This window comes from Heterodontus francisci, chromosome 14 (assembly GCF_036365525.1).
Source record: "Heterodontus francisci isolate sHetFra1 chromosome 14, sHetFra1.hap1, whole genome shotgun sequence".
Taxonomy (NCBI): Eukaryota; Metazoa; Chordata; class Chondrichthyes; order Heterodontiformes; family Heterodontidae; genus Heterodontus; species Heterodontus francisci.
This window is the reverse complement of record NC_090384.1, coordinates 33497299-33519077: the sequence shown is the minus strand read 5'-3', so window position 1 is coordinate 33519077 and position 21779 is coordinate 33497299. Positions and strand designations below refer to the sequence as shown.

General features: G+C 42.6%; 1 protein-coding gene and 1 pseudogene across 5 annotated transcripts in view; one reads left to right on the top strand and one right to left on the bottom strand.

Moving 5' to 3' along the window:
• LOC137376960 (activating molecule in BECN1-regulated autophagy protein 1-like) overlaps positions 1–21779 on the top strand; it is a 577540-nt gene that overhangs the window by 111071 nt on the left and 444690 nt on the right. For all 5 annotated transcript variants that reach the window (XM_068045969.1, XM_068045971.1, XM_068045970.1 and 2 more), the window contains one exon: positions 5499–5585. In XM_068045969.1, coding sequence (XP_067902070.1) covers positions 5499–5585 — 87 coding nt within the window. The remainder of the gene's footprint in view (positions 1–5498; positions 5586–21779) is intronic.
• Positions 12620–13879, bottom strand: LOC137377234 (tubulin beta chain-like; annotated as a pseudogene).

The following is a 21779-nucleotide window of genomic DNA, read 5'->3' as shown; positions in this document are numbered from 1 at the left end:
GTGTTATCCCATGCATGTTTCACGAGTCGGTCAAAGGTGGTAGCTGCTTTCCCTATGCCTGTATTGAGCTCTGCATCAAGGGATAGATTGTCTGTTACCGTGGACCCAAGGTAGCAGAATTTGCTGACCATTTCCAGTGGGGTGTTATTTAGTGTGATCAGTGGTGGTGATGCAACACCTTGTCCCATGACCGTGGTATTCTTGACGCTTATAGTCAAGGACAACAAGTTACAGACATGGGAGAGGCAGTCTGTGAGCATTTGTAGCCGAGTTTCCGTGTTCATGACTAGCGCAGCATCATCAGCGTAGAGGAGTTCTCTGATCAGGACATGATATGTTTTTGTCTTCGCTTTCAGCCTTGATAGATTGTAGAGCTTGCTGTCTGACCTAGTGTGCAAGTGGATTCCTTCCCTATCTGCAGGGAAGGTGAAGGTCAGGAGCATAGCGGACAAGATGCCAAACAGTGGGGGTTCGGACACAACCCTGTTTCACTCCGAAACTGTCGTAAGTGGAGCTATCAAATTGTACAGTGCAGTGCATGTTGTGGAAGGAGCGGTTGAGATTGAGGAGCTTTGATGGTCAGCCAGTTTTTCCCAAAACCTTGTGGATCCCTGCTCTGCTGACGATGTCGAATGCATTCATGAGATTTACGAAAGTAAGGTAAAGGGGTATACTCAGTTCCCTACACTTCTCTTGCATCTGGAGAAGATCATATCCACAGTAGATCTGCTGGCAAGGAAACCGCACTGTGCTTCTGGGTACACTTGGTCTGCAAGTAAATGGTGTCTTATAAGTGTGACCCTAGCAAAGGCCTGCTCTGTGATGCTAAGGAGTGAGATGCCCATATTATGTTGCAGTCTCCTCTGTCTCATTTGTTTTATATTGTCTGATGATTTTGGTGTCACGCATCTCCTGTGGTACAGAGCCTACTTTCCAGAGAAGAAGGAGAAGGTCACAAAGGTGTGGCAATAGTTGGGACTTTGCATGCTTGGGCAGTTTGGCTGTAATTCCGTCCTTGCCAGGTGCCCTTCTGTTCACTAGGCGGTCTAAGGCCTTCTCAAGCTCCAGTGATGAGGGTTCTTCCTCTAAATCATCTGTGGCGGGCGAGCGTCAAGCGCAGACTGGGAGATGTCCAATTCTCGGAGTACAGCTCATAGTAGTGTTCAGCCAGCAGGACATCTGCTTTTGTCGGTGAATACTTACCATCTGCAGACTTCAGGGGAGTAACTTTGTTGGTTGCAGGACCAAGCGTCCTCCTTGATCCCTTCGTACATAGTTCGTAGATTTCCTTTGTTCCATGTAGTTTGGATTTCTTGACATAAGCTGATCTAGTGTTTGTGCAGTTTATCCCTCCTTTGCATGGCTGTCTTGGTTACTTTCAGGTCATGCAGTATCTTAGCTGTTGGGTTTATGTTATCCATCATGTAGACTTTGTTTTTTGCATCAATGACACATCCTCTCAGCTCAGTACGTTTCGAACCAGCCCTTGCTGTGGGTTCTGCCTTTACCTCAGCTGCTTCATAGATGGCTGAGCTTAGTGACGTCTAAGCTTCATTGATGCCAGCATCGGTGCTTCCCGTTCAACCTTTGATGGGTAGCAGGCATTCTAGCGAGTGTGCAAAGTGCTGGTATTCAGCATCACTGCTTATGCAAGGGATGTTGATGCGTGGCAGGCCGTCGTGTTTGGAGCTGTGGAACTTACAGGGGTACACCTTCATTCTGCTGCTAAGAGAGTGGTCAGTGTTACAATCTGTACTATGGTAGAGATGTGGGTGTGCAGAGCACTGGGCAGATTGTGCCTCCTCGTGATGACTAGGTCTAGTTGTTGCCCATGTCCAGACCTTGGGTGACCCCATGATACCTTGTGACAATGTCTGCCCTGGAAGAAGGTGTTGGTGATGCAGAGTTCATTCTGGGCACAAAGCTCAAGAAGGCTGTGTCTGAAGAAGGCGTTGCCTGTAATCATTGATCTTTCCCACCCCATGACGACCGAGGCATGTTGGCCATGAATCACTGCCCTAACACGTGTGTTGAAAGCCCCCAGGCTGAATAGCCTCTCGCCATTTGGGATATTCCTCAGAATGTCACCTCGGGAGCCATAGAAATGCTCTTGATCTGGCATTCAGAGTGATGAGGCACTCTGAAGTTGCTACTGGTAGCTCAATTGACTGTCAGCTAGTTGCTCACTGCAAACCCAACATGATGCTCATGGCGATCTTCAGCACTCTTTTCATGCCAGTACAAGGTGTAATTAGCCTGTTGAATAAAGCCTGTGTCGGTTAATCTGGTTTTTTTTTTTATAGAGTACCAATGTCGACACCAAGCATGTGTAGCTCGCAGTCAATCAGGGCTGTCCTGCGTACACGAGCAGCGGAGTGTGGATTGTTCATTCCAGGACACATAGTCCTCACGTTCCAGCTTCTAAGCCGAAAGGTTACCTTTGTTTGTTCGCTGTGCATAGTTTTAGGAGGTGCAGACATGCATAGCCTCTATACCCCAAAAGGGAACTAGTAGATGTAGTGTGTTTGGATTTCCAAAAGACATTCAATAAGGTGCCACAAAAAAGGTTACTACACAAGATAAGAGCTCATGATGTTTGGGGTGAATTTATTAGCATGGATAGAGGATTGGCTATCTAAAAGCAAACAGAGTTGTGATAAATGGGTAATTTTCAGGTTGGGAAATTGTAATTCGTGGAGTGCCACATGGATCAATGCTGAGGCCTCAACTATTTACGATCTATAATAATAACTTGGCTGAAGGACTGAGTGTATTGTAGCAAAGATAGGTAGGAAAGCAAGTTGTGAGGAGGACATAGTGTCTGCTAAGAGATATAGATAGGTTAAGTGAGTGGGCAAAAATTTAGCAGATGGAGTATGATGTGGGAAAATGTGAGGTTGTCCACTTTGGCAGGAAGAAAAGAAAAGCGGAGTATTATTCACATGTAGAGACTGCAGAATGCTTCAGTACAGAGGGATCTGGATGTCCTTGTATATGAATCACAAAAAGTTAGCATGCAGGTACGGCAAGTAATTAGGAAGGCAAATGAAATATTGGCATTTATTGCAAGGGGGCTGGAGTATAAAAGTAGTGAAGACTTACTACAGCTGTGCAGTGCATTAGCAGACCATACCTAGAGTACTGTGTACAGTTTTCGTTGCCTTACTTGAGGGCGATACTTGCATTGGAGGCAGTTCGGAGAAGATTCACTAGGCTGATTCCTGGGATGAAGGGGTTGTCTTATGAGGACAGGTTGGGCTTGTACTCATTGGAGTTGAGAAAATTGAGAGGCGAATGTATTAAAACATAAGATTTTGAGGGTGATTGACAGGGTAGATGCTGAGAGAATGTTTCTTCTCCTGAGGGAATCTAGAACAGGGGGGCACGCTTCAAAATAAGACGGAGATGAGGAATTTCTTCTCTCAGAGGGTTGTTAATCTTTAGAATTCTGTACCCCAGAAAGCAGTGGAGGCTGGATCATTGAATATATTCAAGGCAGAGTTAGACAGATTTTTGATCTACAGGCAGGAAAGTGGAGTTAAGGTCACAATCAGATCGGCCATGATCTTATTAACTGGTGGAGCAGGCTCGCTCGAGGGTCCAAATGGTTTACTTCTGCTCCTATTCTTTTGTTCTTATGTTTTTATGTTCTTAGGATGTTGATGGTTGCATGTTGATGATTTTCAGGCTAGGTATCATATTGTATAGATCTGGCACCAATTACCAGATACCACAGGTGTTGAAGATTGTTTGCTTCATGAATCAGCCACTGCCGACTGAGAAAGATCAATAAAGACTATGGTAAATAGAGTAGCTCATTAATATTTGCACTTATTATTTTTGCAAGTTCCTTGCGTAATTGTTCATTGGAAGTATTGTTTTGTTAGCGTTGCAGTGAACAAAGCACAATAATGCTAGCTCTGGTTGCATTTCTTGCTTAAAACAAAAAGCTTTAAGCAGATATAATTCATTTGAATTCAATCCAAATTGCTTATTCATCAAACTGAACTGACGCACAGTGTATATTGGAGAATTTGATTTTAAAGAAACCTAACAAACACCCACGCCTTGCAGGCTCAACTGTGATTTTAAGATGCGATTTATTTTGAATTCGTCTTGTGTAAACAAAGATAATTCAGTCAGTCTAAACACCATTTATGTGCTGATGAAGTACACTAACCTAATTTATATTTTTAGTCTTTTTATGTCTCATAATATGTGGAAAATTATGAACTCCCAGCTTTGTTGTGGTTTTTAAGTTTTTCTGTCTTGGTTGCTTTTGGCGTTCTAAAAACTATGTTTATATAGGCCTTTAAAATAGATAAAGTCCCATTGTGCTGTAAAGAGGGTGGACAATAAATACATTTTAAAAAAAAATGAAGGAATAAACACCTAACCATGTTGTGACAGGAGAGGTGACTAAAATCTTGGTCCAAAAGAAGGCTTTTTAATGGCAGAGAAAGGAGAGACGTGGGAAGGAAGTTTTTCCATCAGTGGTTGGACAAAGAAGGGAAGGAATGCACAAAAGGAGCAAAGGTTCTGGGAGGGAATGAAAAGTTGAGTGAATTTCAGAGGTTGGATGGCGTGAAGCCATAGAGGGATTTGAGAATGTGGAGTTTCAAATTCAATAGTTTGGAGACAGAATAGAACTGAAAACTCCTTTAGCTTTCTTCCACCTGTTACTTCAGTAGACTTTTTTTTGCATTATGTCTTTCTGAATAAAATGTGTTCAATCTGAATGAAGAGGTCACTGGCTGTTTCACTTTGCTACTTATAAATAGCTGACTGTTATACATTTTAAAATGAGTGATTTTTTTTTGAGGCGTAACTTAATAACGGTGCACTGAATCATGTTAGATCATTGAAATTCTTGTGGCAGCAAACACACATGTACTTTGAAACAAAACAGAAAATGCTGCAAACACAGCGGGTCAGTCAGCACTGATGGAGAGAACAGGTGAGTATTGTTTCAGGTTTAGATCTTGTGTTAAAACATTTGAGTTCTATTGTTGAATGTGGTGGTAAACGACAGAGGCCAGGAAGTCCCCTTTGGTGAGGTCACTCCAGGCACAGATGGCAATACCATAATTAACCTCGGTGCTCCTGGGCAGGGGAGGGGAGGAGGAAATTATCAAGCATTACTACTCATTGCTGTATAGTGTTGGATGAGGAAAATATAGGGGTTGGTTGTGATACTGCCAAAGTAACCAAAGCTCTCACACAAAAGAATAACCATTGTGCAAAGTATTGGGAGGGCTGGCAGTAGCTGTGAAGCTACTGGTGCCTTCAATGGCGTAGAGCCTGAGGATAAAAAAATCAATTGTACTGTACGTAGACCCTTTTAAAATTTGGAAATTTAACTTGGGATAATATTTTGAGCACTTGAGCAATGGGTGTTTTAGAGAGAGATTAAACTACTAAGCATTAGATTTTTTATAGTAAGTTGCATTTCTATTTATTCAGAAAGTCACCTGAAATTGCTTTGTTTAACTCGTTAGGCGACTGTTGGAGTCCTCGCTTATTTCTCTGTCTCGAAATGATGGTTCTGGATCAAGAGAGCACCCGATATACCCAGATCCAGCCAGGTAAGGCTAGCTGCTACACTGCAGCCACTTTTATGTATTAATCTGCTAATTCTGGTAAGTGTGTTTTATTTTTTATATGCAGTGATGGTATGTGCTTTACCTACTATGCCTTTTGACCTGCATGCCAAATTTTAAATTACTTTCATTTTGCTTAATTTTCTCTTTCTCTGTTTTTGGATGAAGGATTCTCCATTCTAAAAGAATTTTCATTAATTACTCAATTGGATGAGAAATAAAAAAGATGAGTAATAAAAAAAAAGATGAGAAATAATAAAAGGATTGAGTTTTTTGATTAATGCAAATCAATTTGCTGTTGTATCTGAAGTTATCAAATCTGTGAAGCACAGTGAGATGCCATAATTTTGAGTTAACATTTAATTCATATACTGAACAGTAGAAATTGCTTGTAGCCAATACATGAAGGTCTTTGTGTCTTAATGGAGTAGATATGAAACATCATAATCTGGGAGGTTCCTTTTTTCGTTTAGGAAGAATTCTCTTTGACTTAGATTTTTTTGTGCTCGGTGTATTACTTGGATATGTAATCATCAACTAGTCAGTTTAGTTTCTCATTGTGTCTGGTGTAATTGTATTCATGAGTGAGCAAATCCTTCAGTGTTTGAAGGTGGTGCTGGGCCAGTTAATGGCTTCTTGTTGTCATGACCAAGATCCGAAAATCACTATAAAAAATGTGTACAGTAATCTCATGAAGTTTAGAACTTTTTAAGAAGTTCCTTGCTTATCGACTTTTTCCTTTTATCGTTCTCTCCCCATTTAAAAAAAAAGTACTTGTCAAATAATACTTAAAAGTAATCCCACATTAACCGTACACAAGATAAAAACTGGAGATCGGATAACGCACATCAACCCCACATATTATTCAGTCTCTTAATTTAGGGGAATCTACAGGACTACTAACAAGAACTGGCATTTATATAGCACTTTTAAAATAGGAAAACATCCCAAAGCACTTGACAGACGCATAAGGATGTCCTGAACTAAGACTATTCTCAGGTTTCTAGTTAACAAAAGTAACCTATTCTGTTCTTCACACTTCGATTGGGTGAGTTACATGAAGAATGGTATATGGCAAGAAACCAGTTTCTTTTCAATGTTTTTTAAATAGAAACTCGTGAATTAGAGAGAGAGAGACCATGAGTAAGAAGATCCAGAAATTGCTATAAAAAATGTCTACATCAAACCTGTGGTGTTGTGCCTTGGTGGGGGGCTGAGGTGGGGGTGATGCAAGACCAAATGCAATATTTAGGCTAAGCCTAAATATTGATTCATGGGTGATGGGGTAAGGGGAGGGTGGAAGGGAGAGCAGAAGTAAGCGGGAAGTAAGATAGAAGAGGGGGATAGGGATGGTTAGTGAATGGGAAGAGGGACAGGCGAAATAAGGCAAAGAAACAAGGACGGAAGGCTGGAAAAATGTCCCAGGAATGGTCGCAATTCTCTTTCCCTCCACCAAGGTGAAATTTTCATCTCCGTTAGGGAGATTGTGTTGAGCTGATACTTCCACATAACTAGTTTATTCTGTTGTTAGGGGGGAGGTTCCCCTTCATTTCACTGACATTGGATATTCCTCTCCACATGAGAGAGGAATTGAACTGCTGTTCTGTCCTGCAGATTTGAGTCTTGGTGAGTGAGGTGAACTGTGATATAGCAGTGCTTGTTTTGCCACTTTGAGGGAGTTAAAAAAGGGATTGTTTTAGGGATAATCTCCAAGCACTGAGGCCGATTCCATTGTTGAATGAGAGTGTGCAGGGGGAACTACTGTACCATGGCTTATTCTGTTGCATGTGGAGAAAAAGATACCGGAGAGGATTTGTTATTTGGGGGGGGGGGGGGGCAGGCAGTGGCAGAGGGGGTTGTGGTGTCAACCTTGGGCACTTACAGATCTGACAGCTATTTCAGTTTAATTGTGACACATTTATATGTTGGAATGCCAAGTAAAGTTTCAAAATTTGTTGATACCAAACCTGGAGGTGTGGCAAACAGTGAGGGTGATACCACTCGGCTGCAACAGGACATAGATAGGCGAGCAGAATGGGAAGACAAGTGGCAGATGGTGTTCAATACAGAGAAGTGAGGTGATGCATTTTGGCAGAAGGGCTAGGGAGAGGCAATATATACCTAATGGCACAGTTCTAAAGAGTGTGCGGGACAGAAAAACTTGGGGGGGGTCAGGCACAGAGATTCTTCACAGTGACAGGACAGATTAAGAGTGTCGTTAGCAAAGTACAGTAAAAGCTTTGTTATCTGGCACTATTCCATCCAACAAGCTCTATGTTATCTGTAATTTCCAAAATCTCCCAAAGCGCTCTCAGGCCAAGTATTCCCGAGTGCATTCGATTGTTTTGGACTTCAGTTAGTGGTGCTCTATCGAAAGGACTGAGTCTCACATGTACTACAGATATGTTGGTTCACCGACCCCAAAGGATTAAGGGAAAATTGAAAATTGGCTTCCCAGTGCCGGGCCCTGTGTACCCTTTGGTCCTCCGGCAATAAATTCCGGAGATCTGATCTCCATGCAGACAATGGCAGGTGATGGAGCTCAGTGAGGTGCGGTGGGCAGTACCAGTGCCCCATGGCTGCACCTCTGCCTGACTAACTGACATCAGGAAAGGCGGAAACCATTTTTTGTCTCTTGAATCCTCAAGGCCGAGGCTGACCACCTTCGTCCGGTCAGTAGTAGCGGGGCTGAAAGGGCATCCAATAGTACTTGAACCAACCCGGTCGGACACAGGGTAGCCGGTTGGGAGACTTCTCAACCAGTCGGGTTGGACCACCAAAAACTATGGGAATTAAGGTTGCCATCTGTGGGTGGAAATGCTACCTTGCCTCGTGACTGGTTTCCCATTCACTACAATAGGATTCTGGGGGTCAGAGGCGTTTTGCTCCGGAGTTCCACATACAATTCTTGATTAACCCGAATTTTTGATTATCCGGCACCTCTTGGACCTGGCACATGCCTGATAAAGCTTTTACTGTTTTTGGGATCTTGGGCTTCATAAATAGAGGTATTGAGTACAAAAGCAGGGAAGTTATGCTGCACATTTATAAAGCTCTGGTTAGGCCACAAGTATTGTGTCCAGTTCTGGTCACCACACTTGAGAAAGGATGTGAGGGTGAAGAGGAGATTTAGCAGAATGGTTCCAACGTTGAGGGATTTTAGCTACAAGGTTAGGTTGCAGAAGCTGAAGTTGTTCTTTTGAACCAAAGGAGATAAGGGAAGATTTCATAGAGGTGTACAAGATTGACAGGTTTAGATAAGGTAGACAAAGAAAAACTGTTCCCATTAGCTGTTGGTGCAGCGACTCAGGGCCACAGGTTTAAGGTTTTGGGCAAGCGATGCAGGGGGAATATGAAGAAAAACTTTAGCCAATGGGTGGTAATGACCTGGAACTCGCTGCCTATAAGGAGGGTGGTGGAAGGGGAGAGGATGAATGATTTCAAAGGAAATTGGATGGGCACTTGAGGGAAATAAACATGTAGGGCTAGGGAGATAGAGTGGGGGAATGGGACTGACTAGATTGCTCTACAGAGAGCTGACATGGACGATGGGCAGAATGGCCTCCTTTTGTGCCAAAAATGACACTCTGACTCTATCCATTGTTCTCTCAGATGTGACCTGACAAAGAGTTTCTTTGTATTTTCAGTTACAATATTTCAACCCACTCTGCATCTTATTGTACAATAGATGTATTAGTCAAAATTCAAACTAATTCTGTTTCAAAAATTAGATATTTCAAAGAAGACATTTTAAGCCTTAAAAGTAAAAACTAACGGACCCAACATTTGCCTGAAATCTTGCCACAGTTACTTTGTATGAAATACAAATAACTTGAGATTTTTAAATCCTTTTGAAAATTTCACAGTATTGAAATGGAAGCTTGCCTTTTTGTGTACTTTGAGATGACATTAGCATGTGATCTGCCACACCCTGTTGAAAATCCCAGTATTTGTCAATGCAGTGTGCTAAGCACTTGATTTGTTTTTCATGTTCACCAAATATCCATATCGTTTTTTTAAAATGATACAGAATGGAATTGGAAAAGAATACATATTTCCAGTCAACATTGTCAATCATGATCATTGGAGTTCCTAAGATTGTCCTCTACACCTCTTTATTCATAATGGGAGTACTTCTGTGGAAATTTCTATATTCCATTCAAGTTAAATATTGTTCTTGATGCCAGGCCAGTCTCTCTCTCTCTCCCTCTCTCTCTTTCATTGTTTTGGCTCCCAGAATTATTCTGAAACTGGTTCCTCATATGCTCTGAAGGAATGGCCAGCAAGTTTCAGCTTTCTGTGCTTTATTACTAGGCTACTTTTGGAGACAACGCAACCACTAGGTGGTGCAGTACTGACACGTGCAAATGCAGCCTTGTCGACAGAAACGTCTGACGTATCAGGCAGCAGCCAGTAATAAAGATGGTGCTGCTCAATTTAACACACAAAAAAATGAACCCAAACCCCCTCAATGGCCCTGATCGCTGCCACCATCCCCCCACCTCCTCAATAGTACCCTCTTGCGATTGCCACTTCTGTTCGCTGCTCCCTCCTGCGATCGCTGTCTCAATCACCGCATTGTTTCCTGCTCCCTCCCGCGCCTGTCTTCTTGCCGCTCCCTCCTGCCGCTCACTGGGTGAAGCGGCAGGCTGGTGGGGGGAGGGGGTGTGAGCGGGGTGCTGGCAGCGAGGCGGAAAGCAAGCGGTGAAATGTAGCAGCGAGCAGGTGGGAGCGGGAGAGAACAGTGAGAGGGAGCGGGGAAGAGAGGCGGGGATTGAGGCCGCTTTCCAAAACTTGCGCTGGAGGCGGACGTCCCTTGCATGATGACGTATTTACGCGCATGCACGCATCAGTACTAGCAATCTGGCAAAGCTCAGGTGCATTTTGCGCGTGCGCAAGGATGAATATGTTCTGTGCATGTGCGCAGTTCGGACCATGGTGGTGATATCAGCCAACCATTATGCAGTCAAAAAATTTCTTACTGACTCTGTAAAATCCTTTCATGATTTTGAACAGCTGAATTAAATCTCCCCTTTAAACTTCTCTGTTCCAGCGAGGACAGTTCAAACTTCTCTAGTCTCTCCATATAAGTAAAGTCTCTCATTCCTGGTCCTATAACTAGTAAATGTCCTCTGCACCCTCTCTAAACCCTTGGTAACATTTCTAAAGTGCAGTGCCCAGAATTGGACACCATACTCTAACTGAGGCCAAATCAGCGATTTTTAAATGTTTGGCTTAAGTTTGATGCTTCTATTTATGAAGCCAGCGATCCCATATGTTTTTTTTTAAACAGCCTTATCAACTTGTCCCGTCTCCTTGTATGCAAACCCGAAGCTGTCTTTCTGTTCTTTGCTTTGAAATTATACTGTTATTTTTTTTTTAAATTATTTTAATCGCTTCATTCTTCCCTCCAAAATGCATGACTTCACACATCTGAGTTACATTTTATCTGCTATGTACCTACCCATTACAACAGTCTGTCTGTGTTCTGCTGAAGTCTGCGACTATCCCTCTTCTGTTGACTAGATTTTTGAGTTTCATGGCATCTGCCGACTTTGAAATTAATGCCCTGTGAAGTCTTGTATGACTCCTAATGGCCGAAGTTTAGGAGTAGGTTAAATGTCTATGGTGCCTTTATCTTTTATGGAGGATGAATAAACTTGAGACCTCATAAACCTCCAACTCCACGGCTCTGTACCAGCCATTGCTTTACTCTGGGGAAGCACTTCTACTCATTTCTTCATGATGGAAATTTGTGTCCCACATCATAGTAGCGCTGGATGTTGCATTCGGCAGGTGGAGAAAGTATATTTTAAATTTGGGTGGAAAATGTATTGTACAAGATAAGTGTTCGATGCTACATGATAACTGCAGAAATTTTATCTTCCAAATTATTTTATTGGTCACTCAGTTTTTTGGAATTATTAAATGAACTATATATATATATATATATATATATATATATATATATATCCCTATACATCAGTTAACTGGAAAAAGTAAAAATAAGGATTTTATATCAGAGCTCTGTGACTGAGATGAAAAAAAACCCAAATAGATCACTTGTTCATTTCTTGAAGTAAACAGCAGATGAGATATGTGTTCCAAACTGGTATTCAGACCAACCTTCTGAGCACATAGACAGGTCTTTTTAAAAAAAAAAAGTTCTTTTACAGGCGGCGTTGAAAAGCAATTTAGCAAGCCTTCTTGAAATACAAGAGCAAGATGAAATGACACACTGAAATTCACCGAATCTTTTTGAGAATTGCAAGAGAAGATGGGTTATGATCTTCTGTTCTTCCTTGGAATTCTTTCCTTTTTCTGTCCTTCAGCACTTTAGCAGCACTTGATTTTTATCTCTTTCCAAACTTGATGCACGCACACTCTAACAGCAGTACAGCTTGGCAGTTTTCCACCGAGATGTTCTCTGCCTGCTACTACTTGTCCAATCCAAGAGTGTTTGTCAGTTTTCTGCTCCTGTTACCATGCTTTCTGCCTTAAGCTTAGCCCGAACTAGGTGACAAACCGTAACACTGTTGTGTTTCAGCCCTTACTATCCCCTTGATGAAAATTCCCTTTATTAACAGAGCAGAGTCACTTTCATAACACCTCCACCCTCAGAGGGATGAAACACAATTTTAAAAAAAATGCATTTCATTACAAAGTGTGAAAAAATAGAAAACACATTTTCACCCTCGTTCATTCACTCTTCATTCGAATAACTTGAACCAAGTTAAATTCTTGATCGAGCATCCACAATAACATTATTTTTACCTGCAATGTGGATGATCTTTAACTTATAAGATTGTAATAGTAAACCCCATCAGAGTAGTCTGACATTCTGATTTAAAAAAAAATTCAATGAAGACTATCACCAAATCAGCCAACTGCAACCTTCCAAATAGAGCCCCCCAGTTGTTCCAAGCCAAGAATTGGGTAGGAGTTTGTCTTTATTATTGCATTGACTTTTCTATAATCTGCACAACATTTAGCTGAACTGTCAGATTTAGGCACTAATACTACTGGTGAACTCCAGCTGCTTTGACTGGGTTGGACTTCAAGCATGAGTTGGACTTCGGATTTACTTGGGCCTGTTTCCCTGGACTTGAGCAGTAAGGATGTTGCTTTATAGGAACGGATTCCCCCATATCCACATCGTGTGTGGCTAAGGTTGTACATCCTGGCTTATCCCTACAGACTCTCTTAAATGCCATGAGCAGCCTTGTTGAGTCTTCTTGTTGGTTTGCATCTAAATATGAAAACGTGTTGTCCAATTTCCCTAGCAATTCAGTATTAGCTAACTGGATTGTAGGAGGTTCAATCTGAGAATTGTCTAGGCCTCCTTTTGCCTCATCCTCACTATCACTTTCATCCTTCACTGTCCCTGCTACCTGACATACCTGTGCTTGCTTATCCTTGTCAAATTCACCTTCGTCACCAACTGTAGCATCCTGGTATTGCTGGTACTCAGATACTTGGGCGTTCATGTTATTCTCAGCCTCAATAAACTCCATCTCATCCATACCCTCACCTTTATACCAATGCAAGAAGGCTTTCTTTCGATATATGGCAGTAAACTACTCAGATGCGTTTAGACAGCTCCTGGATAGCCGTAATGTTACCTATGAAGGTGGCAGACATCTTTAGGCCTTAAGCTGGGATGTCACAAACAGCAGCCTTAATATTATTGGGAATCCATTCAACAAGATGGGTACTATTTTTATTTTGTACATTCAGCATCTGCTCATCCACCTCTTTCGTGGACATATGGCCTCGGAAAATGGCAGCAAGAGTCAGGAAGCGGCCTTGCCGAGGGTCGCAGGCAGCTATCATGCTCTTGGCTTCAACATCTGTTGGGTAAGCTCAGGTAATGAGGGCACGGTACTGCTGGCTACCGCGGCTGGTCAGAGGAGCAAAGCCTGCCATGAAGAAATGTAGGCTGGGGTATGGGACCATGTTCACGGCTAGTTTACTCAAATCCGTGTTCAGTTGACCAGGGAGATGTTGGCAGGTTGCTACATCACTCATGGTGGCTGACATTAGGTGGTTCAAATCACCATATGTAGATGTTGTCAGGTTAAAGATATCAAAGCAGATGTCATAAAGAGCCTCGTTATCCATACAGAAGGTCTCATCAGTGTTTTCCACAAGCTGGTGGACAGAGTAGCATTATAAGGCTCTACTACAATGTCTGATACTTTTGGTGAAGGCACAATGCTAAAAGTATTCATGATTCTGTCAGGGCATTCCTCACAGATTTTACTGATACGTGTGCCCATGTCAGAGCCAGTACCACCACCAAGCGAGTGGGTGAGCTGAAAGCCCCGGAGGCAATCACGCCCCTCAGCTTCCTTTCTCACTACATCCTTGGAAAGACCTGGCCAGTAATCCTGTTGACTTCTACGTGCTTTGGTTTTCCGCTCCCCATATGTCCCGTTAGAGGAATCCCATGCACTAACCTTAATAGTTCCCATTGATGCTTTGGCGGCACCACTAATCTGACGAGCAACTGTCGAGTCTTCGAAGGTCTGTGAGGAGGTCTCCACTTCCTCATCAGAACTCTGTTTTCAATCTAATAGCCTTCTTTTACCTCAGCTTTGGTTAGAGCTGCTTGTGCCACCTTCTACAACTCTGGGTCAGCTTGCTGAGCTGTGATCAGAAAAGACTTGTCAAATATTTCATTTGGATTATCTAAATTCCCAAGGAAAGTTTCAGATACTTGGCTATCTGACCATGGTGCCAGTTTTACCTCTGACAATGGAATTTGTTTAGCCATTGCTCAGGTTACTACACAAGAAGGCCTAGGCCCAACCATCTTCAGCTGCTTCATCAATGACCTTCCTTCAATCAGAAGGTCAGAAGTGGGGATGTTCGCTAATGATTGTACAATGTTCAGCACCATTTGTGACTCCTCAGATACTGAAGCAGTCCCTGTAGAAATGCAGCAAGCCTTGCATAATATCCAGGCTTGGGCTGATGTGTGGTGCGAATGTTACTTGCCACTTAAGTGCCAGGCAATGACCATCGCTAACGAGAGAGAATCTGACCATCAAGCACCTATCTATTCTAATCCCGTTTTCCAGTACTTGGCCCGTAGCCTTGTATGCTGTGGTGTTTCAAGTGCTCATCTAACTACTTCTTAAATGTTGTGAGGGTTCCTGCTTCTGCCACCCCTTCAGGTAGTGTGTTCCAGATTCCAACAACCCTCTGAGTGAAACATTTTTTCCTCAAATCCCCTTTAAACTGCCTGCCCTTACCTTAAATCTATGCCCCTGGTTATTGAGTGTAATTATTACTAATTTTTTAATATATAGTAAGGAGTGATTTTTAGGGAATCAAGGTCTCTAGTGTCTCAATTTTTTTGAGTAACTTAAGGGTAAGTCATGGCAGGGCAGTTCGGCAGTTGGAGTGCTCCTCTTGTGCAATGTGGGAAGTTAGGACACTTCCAGTGTCCAAGGCTAACGGGTGTGCAGGAAGTGTCTCCAGCTGCAGCTACTCGAAATCCGTGTTTCAGATTTGGAGCAGCGGCTGGGGACACTGTGGAGCATCCGCGAGGCTGAGATCATTGTGGATAGCATGTACAGGGAGGTGGTCACACCACAGGTAAAGATTGCTCAGGCAGAAAGGGAATGTGTGATCGCAAGGCAGAGTAGAAGAACCAGGTGGTGCAGGAGTCCCTTGGGTCCATCTCCCTAGCTAACAGATTTTCCACTTTGGATACTGTTGGGGGAGATAGCTTCTCAGGGGAATGCAGCAAGAGCCATGTCTTTGGCACCACGTGCGGCTCAGCTGCACAGGAGGGGAGGAAAAGGAGTGGAAGAGCTATAGTGATAGGGGATTCTGTTGTAAAGGGTACAGATAGGCATTTCTGTGGCCGCAAATGTGACTTCAGGATGGTATGTTGCCTCCCTGGTGCTAGGGTCAAGGATGTCACGGAGCGGCTGCAGGACATTCTGAAGGGGGAGGGTGAACAGTCAGAGGTCGTTGTACACATTGGTACCAACGACATTGGTAGGAAAAGGGATGAGCTCCTGCAACAAGAATGTAGGTGAAAATGTTTTTCACTCAGTGAGTGGTTGGAATCTGGAACACACTGCCTGAAGATGTGGTGGAGGCAGGAACCCTCACGATATTTAGAAGTATTTAGACGAGCACTTGAAACACCATAGCACACAAGGCTATGTTCCAAGTGCTGGAAAATGGGATTAGACTGGTTCTGTGCTGCTTGACTCTGTTAGGAAAAGCAAGGATCCCAACACTGATCGCTGGGGAACTCCACTACAAACCTTCCTCCAGCCCGATAAACATCCATTCACCGCTACTCATTGTTTCCTGTCACTCAGCCAATTTTTTAACCATGTTGCTACTGTCCCTTTTATTCCATTGTGTAGTCCATTGTGTGGCACTGTATCAAATGCCTTTTGAAAGTCCACGTACACCACATCAACAGCATTTCCCTCATCAACCAGCAAGTTAGTTAAACATGATTTTCCCTTATCCATGCTGGCTTTCTTTAATTAACTCACATTTGTCCATGTGACTTCTGATTTTGTCGCTAATTATTTTTTTCTAGAAGTTTTCCCACCACCAAAGTTAAACTGACTGGCCTGTAGTTGCTGGGCTTATCTTTACACCCTTTTTTGAACAAGGGTGTAATGTTTGCAATTCTCCAGTCCTCTGGCACCACCCCTGAGTCTAAGGAAGACTGAAAAATTATGGCCAATTCCTCTGCGATTGAACGTCGTAAGCATTGGGTTTATCCTGGAAAAAACGAGCCCCTAATTAAATATGTTACGACCAAGGTGGGAGGAGTGCACAGTTAATTCAGTCGCACTTCTCCCAACTCTCAACATATTTTTTGACTGTTGCGACAAGTGGAAAATTTAATCGGATACTGCTATTTTTCCCCAGAGTAGAACACACTAAACCAGGTTTCTTTACTGAACAACAAAATTAACAGTTTATCATAAAACAAGTCTTAACTTGTAACTAAGTAAAACAATAGCACATAGATCAAATTTTTAAATATCCATCATTCATTTTTTTAAAAAGTCCTCTTTTCAACCTTAGTCCCTTCACAGTCTCACACACACACACACATATATTTATTCTTATACCTAAATTGGTTGACCGGAAAAAGTGGCAAAAAAAGGATTTTTATATCGGAGCTCTTTGACAGTAAAAAGCCGATAGATATGTTGTTCCAAACTGGTATTCAGGCGGCATTGAAAAGCAATTTAGCAACCCTTCTTTGAAATGAAGGAAAAAGATGAAATGACGTATTGAAATTCACTGATTTTTTTCGGGAATTACAAGAAAATGAGATGGGTTACAATCTTCTGTTCTTCCTTGAATTCTTTGCTTTTTCTGTCGTCCTTGGGCACTTTAGCAGCGCTTGATTTTTCTTTCTTTCCAGACTTGACGCACGCACTCTCTGACTAACAGCCGAACAGCTTGGCAGTTTTCCACCCAGATGCTCTGTGCCTGCTACTACTTGTCCAATCCAAGAGTGTTTGTCAGTTTTCTGCTCCTGTTACCGTGGTTTCTGCCTTAAGTTTAGCCTGAACCAGGTGACAAACCATCACACTGTTGCAATTCAGTCCTCACTGTCCCCTTGATCAAACATTTATTTAGCTTACTCAAAATCCCGTTTTCTGTTTAAAAAAAAAAAAAATGTTTTTAACAGAAGAGACATTTCCACAACGGTCATGAAAAGAATTTCAAGGGCCAATGCATTTAAATGAGCAGGCCACACACAAAAAAAAATTAGAGGGAATTTTGAAGCAGCATGGACAGATGGTTTCAATCTCTGTGATAAAGGAATCCATAAGGTTGTTGCATGTTTTTGAAGGCGAGGATGGAGGGGGTAGGAGATGACGATCAGAAGTGTTAGAATCTCTTGCTGTAGTCGGACAGCAATCTGAAGGCTTAGTCACCTGACCAACTGGTAGCTTTGCATGTTAAGTAGCCATTTGTACTGGAGGCTTTACTAAAGACTGGAAAACAGCGAACATAACATCAATTGCTAAAAAGGGACACGGGGATGATTCAGGAAACTACAGACCACTGAGCCTAACATCTGTTATGGATAAAATATTTAGAAGCATTCCAAACGAGCCAGCATGTATTTATGGAAGGGAGGTCTTATCAATAGAATGGTTACAGCAGAGAAGGAGGTCATTCGGCTTGTCATGTCCGTGCTGTCTCTCTCAGAGCTACTCGGCTTGTCCTGCTCCCCTGCCTTTACCCCAAAGCCCTGTAAATTTTTTCTCTTCAGAAAATTATCCTATTCTCTTTTGAAAGCCACAGCTGAATCTGTCTCCATCACATTCTCAGCCGATGCATTCCAGATCCTAACAACTCACTGCGTTTAAAAAAAAAAGTTTCCCTCACTTTAAGTCGGTGTCTTCTGGTTCTTCACCCTTCCACCACTGGGAACAGTTTCTGCGTATCTACTTTGTCCAGACCCGTCATGATTTTGAACACGTTTCTCAAATCCCCTCTCAACCTTCTCTAAGAAGAACAACCCCAACTTCTCCAATTTATCCACATAACTGAATTCTCTCATTCCCAGAATCAGTCTTGTAAATCTTTTCTGCACCCTTTCCATTGCCTTCACATCCTTCGAAAGTATGGTGCCCAGAAGTGGACACAGTACTCCTGTTGAGGCTGAACCATTGTCTTGCCATACAAATATATTGGAATTTTAATTCTAGATCACATGCCATGTTGACCAGAAATTTTATGGCTACAACAAAGTTAGCTTTCAGCAAGGCCTTTAATAGTGTGCCAAACAAATAATTCATCACACAAAGTAGGAAGACATGCAACTGGAGCTACTAAGATGGACTAAAAATTGATGAAACCAGAGAAAACAAACAGCCTTTGAATGGAACTGCAGCAACATGGCAAGTGGCTATTGACATGATTCCTTCTTTGCTTCTCGGGATATAAACTCATCTGCTCCCTTGACCATATTTCTGCTAAGTGCTCAACTTCCCTTTTTAGCCCCACAACATTAGGTGACGATGCAAATGGTTCCCTCTCCTCATGCAAAACAGCCATCATCATTGTCCTTTACAAAATGCTCAACTATTCTGTTCTTGGAAACTACCATCACATCTGCAACATTTCTTTTTCTTTCCCAAGTTCATGGATGTGTTGCTGCTTCCCAAATCTGTGTCTGTCTTTCCTGCAACTCCCTGTTTAAATGTCTCTAATCTGATTTCTACCGTTTTCACAGCACCAAAATGGCTCAATCGAAAGTGACATCCTACAACACTGACTATGCTCCTTGACCTCTCTGCAACCGTTAACACCATCAACCACACGAACCTCCTCCAACATCTCTCCTCTGTTCACCCTAGTGGGATTTCCCTCACTTGGTTCCTGATTGTAGACAGCATCTCATAGAACCATAGAGTTATACAGCACAGAAACAGGCCCTTTGGCACATCGTGTCCATGCCGGCCATCAAGCACCTATCTATTCTAATCTCATTTTCCAGCACTTGGCCCGTAGCCTTGTATGCTATGGCGTTTCAAGTGCTCATCTAAACACTTCTTAAATGTTGTGAGGGTTCTTGCCTCTACCACCCCTTCAGGCAGTGTGTTCCAGATTCCAACCACTCTCTGGGTGAAAACATTTTCCTCAAATCTCCTCTAAACCACGTACCCCTTACCTTAAATCTATGCCCGCTGGTTATTGACGCCTCCGCTAAGGGAAAATGTTTCTTCCTATCTATGCCCCTCATAATTTTGTATACCTCAATCAGGTTCCCCCTCATCCTTCTCTGCTCCAAGGAAAGCAACCCCACCCTATCCAGTCTCTCTTCATAGCTAAAATGCTCCAGCCCAGGCAACACCCTGATGAATCTCTTCTGCAACCTCTCCACGCAATCACATCCTTCCTATAGTGTGGCGACCAGAACAGTACACAGTACTCCAGCTGTGGCCTAACTAGCGTTTTATACAGCTCCATCATAACCTCCCTGCTGTTGATTTCTATGCCTCGGCTAATAAAGGCAACCGTATCTACCTGTGCTGCTGCCTTCAGTGATCTATGGACAAGTACGCCAAGGTCCCTCTGACCCTCTGTACTTCCTATGGTTCTACCATCCATTGTATATTCCCTTGCTTTGTTAGTCCTCGCATAATGCATTTCCTAACACTTCTCAGTATTAAATTACATTTGCCACTGCTCCGCCCATCTATACCATCCTGTAATCTCAGGCTTTCCTCCTCACTATTTACAACACCACCAATTTTCGTGTCATTTGCAAACTTACTGATCATACCTCCTATATTCACGTCTAAATCATTAATGTACCCTACAAACAGCAAGGGTCCCTGCACCGATCCCTTGGGACACCACTTGTCAGGCTTCCAACCGCAAAAACAACCCTCGACCATCACCCTCTGCCTCCTGCCAATAAGCCAATTTTGGATCCAATTTGCCAAATTGCCCTGGATCCCATGGGCTCTTACCTTCTTGATCAATTTCCCATGCGGGACCTTATCAAAAGCCTTACTGAAGTCCATGTAGACTACATCAACTGCTTCACCCTCATCTACACATCTAGTCAGCTCATCGAAAAATTCAATCAAGTTTGTTAGACATGATCTCCCCCTGACAAAGCCATGCTGACTATCCTTGATTAATTCCTGCCTCTCCAAGTGGAGATTAATCCTGTCCCTCAGAATTTTTTCCAATAGTTTCCCTACCACTGTTGTTAGACTCACTGGCCTGTAATTACCTGGTTTATCCCTACTACCCTTCTTGGTATCTCTGGTAATTAATTTTCTTCCTGCCCCTGCAGTTAACCTAGAGTCGCCCAAAGATCCCCACAGCCCTGTTGTCTTCCTCATCTACATGTTGCCACTTGGTGACGCCATCTGTTGGTATAGGGTCAATTTCCATATGTATGCTGACAGCACCCAACTCTAAATCTCCCCTCTCAAATATTCCACTACCCATGATGTCAGACTACTTGTTCAATGTCCAGGGTGACATGAGCCACTGATTTCCTAAAGGCTCTAGAATTCCCTCCCTAAATCCCTCCACCTCTCCATTCCTTCTCCATTAAGGTTGCCCTTAAATCCCACACCTTTGACCTAACTATTGGTCAACTCTACTTGTACTTCCTTTGATTTGATGTCCATTTTTTTGATTATAACTCTATAGAACTGTGGGATATTTTTCAATATTAAAGGTGTTATAATTGTTACTATTTGACTAATAACTTCATGATAATTGTAATAATGGAAACACTTGTGTCTCAGTATTAAAATAAATTTGTTTTTGATTCACCGCTTCCTACCATGAGTCAAGTTGGTACTATTTTGGCTGATTGCGTCAAAATATGATTTTGTGCTTGTGCAGCTTTTAAGAGGTATGGGGTGGGGGCAACAGCAAAGAGGTTAATGTGTCCTGTGTACATGGAAATTGGTGTGACAGTTCGGGTCACAGTGTGATTGCCATCTATGTGTGTAGGTAGAGCTATCTCATTCTCTGCAGAATTAAATTACATATCCTAGTATTATTCTGAAAGCTGTGACATTAGTGTCAAGACTCCATAATTTGCTTCACAGCTAAAAGCCCAAAAGTGTCCTGTGAAATTGTTTTGTCTTTGATTTAGAAAATTTAAAGTGGGTGAGCTCCTAAAAGTTAGACCGCTGGCACGAGAAGGCAGGTCTGTGATGTGAATGGATAATATGTGGAACTAAAAGCTATTGGAGCACTTTTAATAGCTATATATCACCACTATTAGACTGTAGAAGCTGGACTTGGGTCCATGCAAAATCCTCTGGTCTGCTGTCTCCCTTCATAGGTGTACTGCACTATACTCCACTTTGAATTTGATATATATCTGGTACATGTATTTAAAGAACGGAGTTTCACAAGATGTTGTGAGGTGGCATTGAGGTGCAACATCGCAGGCTGCAGTGTTCTAGATTAAGGTGTGAGTTGCTGTCTGTCATTTGACCTACAGGTGTAATGACTTTGTTGAGCAGAGTCCAGATGCTTCCTTAAAGGGAGAAAAAAGATGATTCTTGGTTGGCTGTGCTTTTTCTTGAATATGTTCACAAATATTTTAGTGTCACTGTCATTAAAACAAGATTGGCAACAGCATTAGAGAAGGTTGTGTGCCTGAACATGGAGAGCCTAAAAGAATACAAA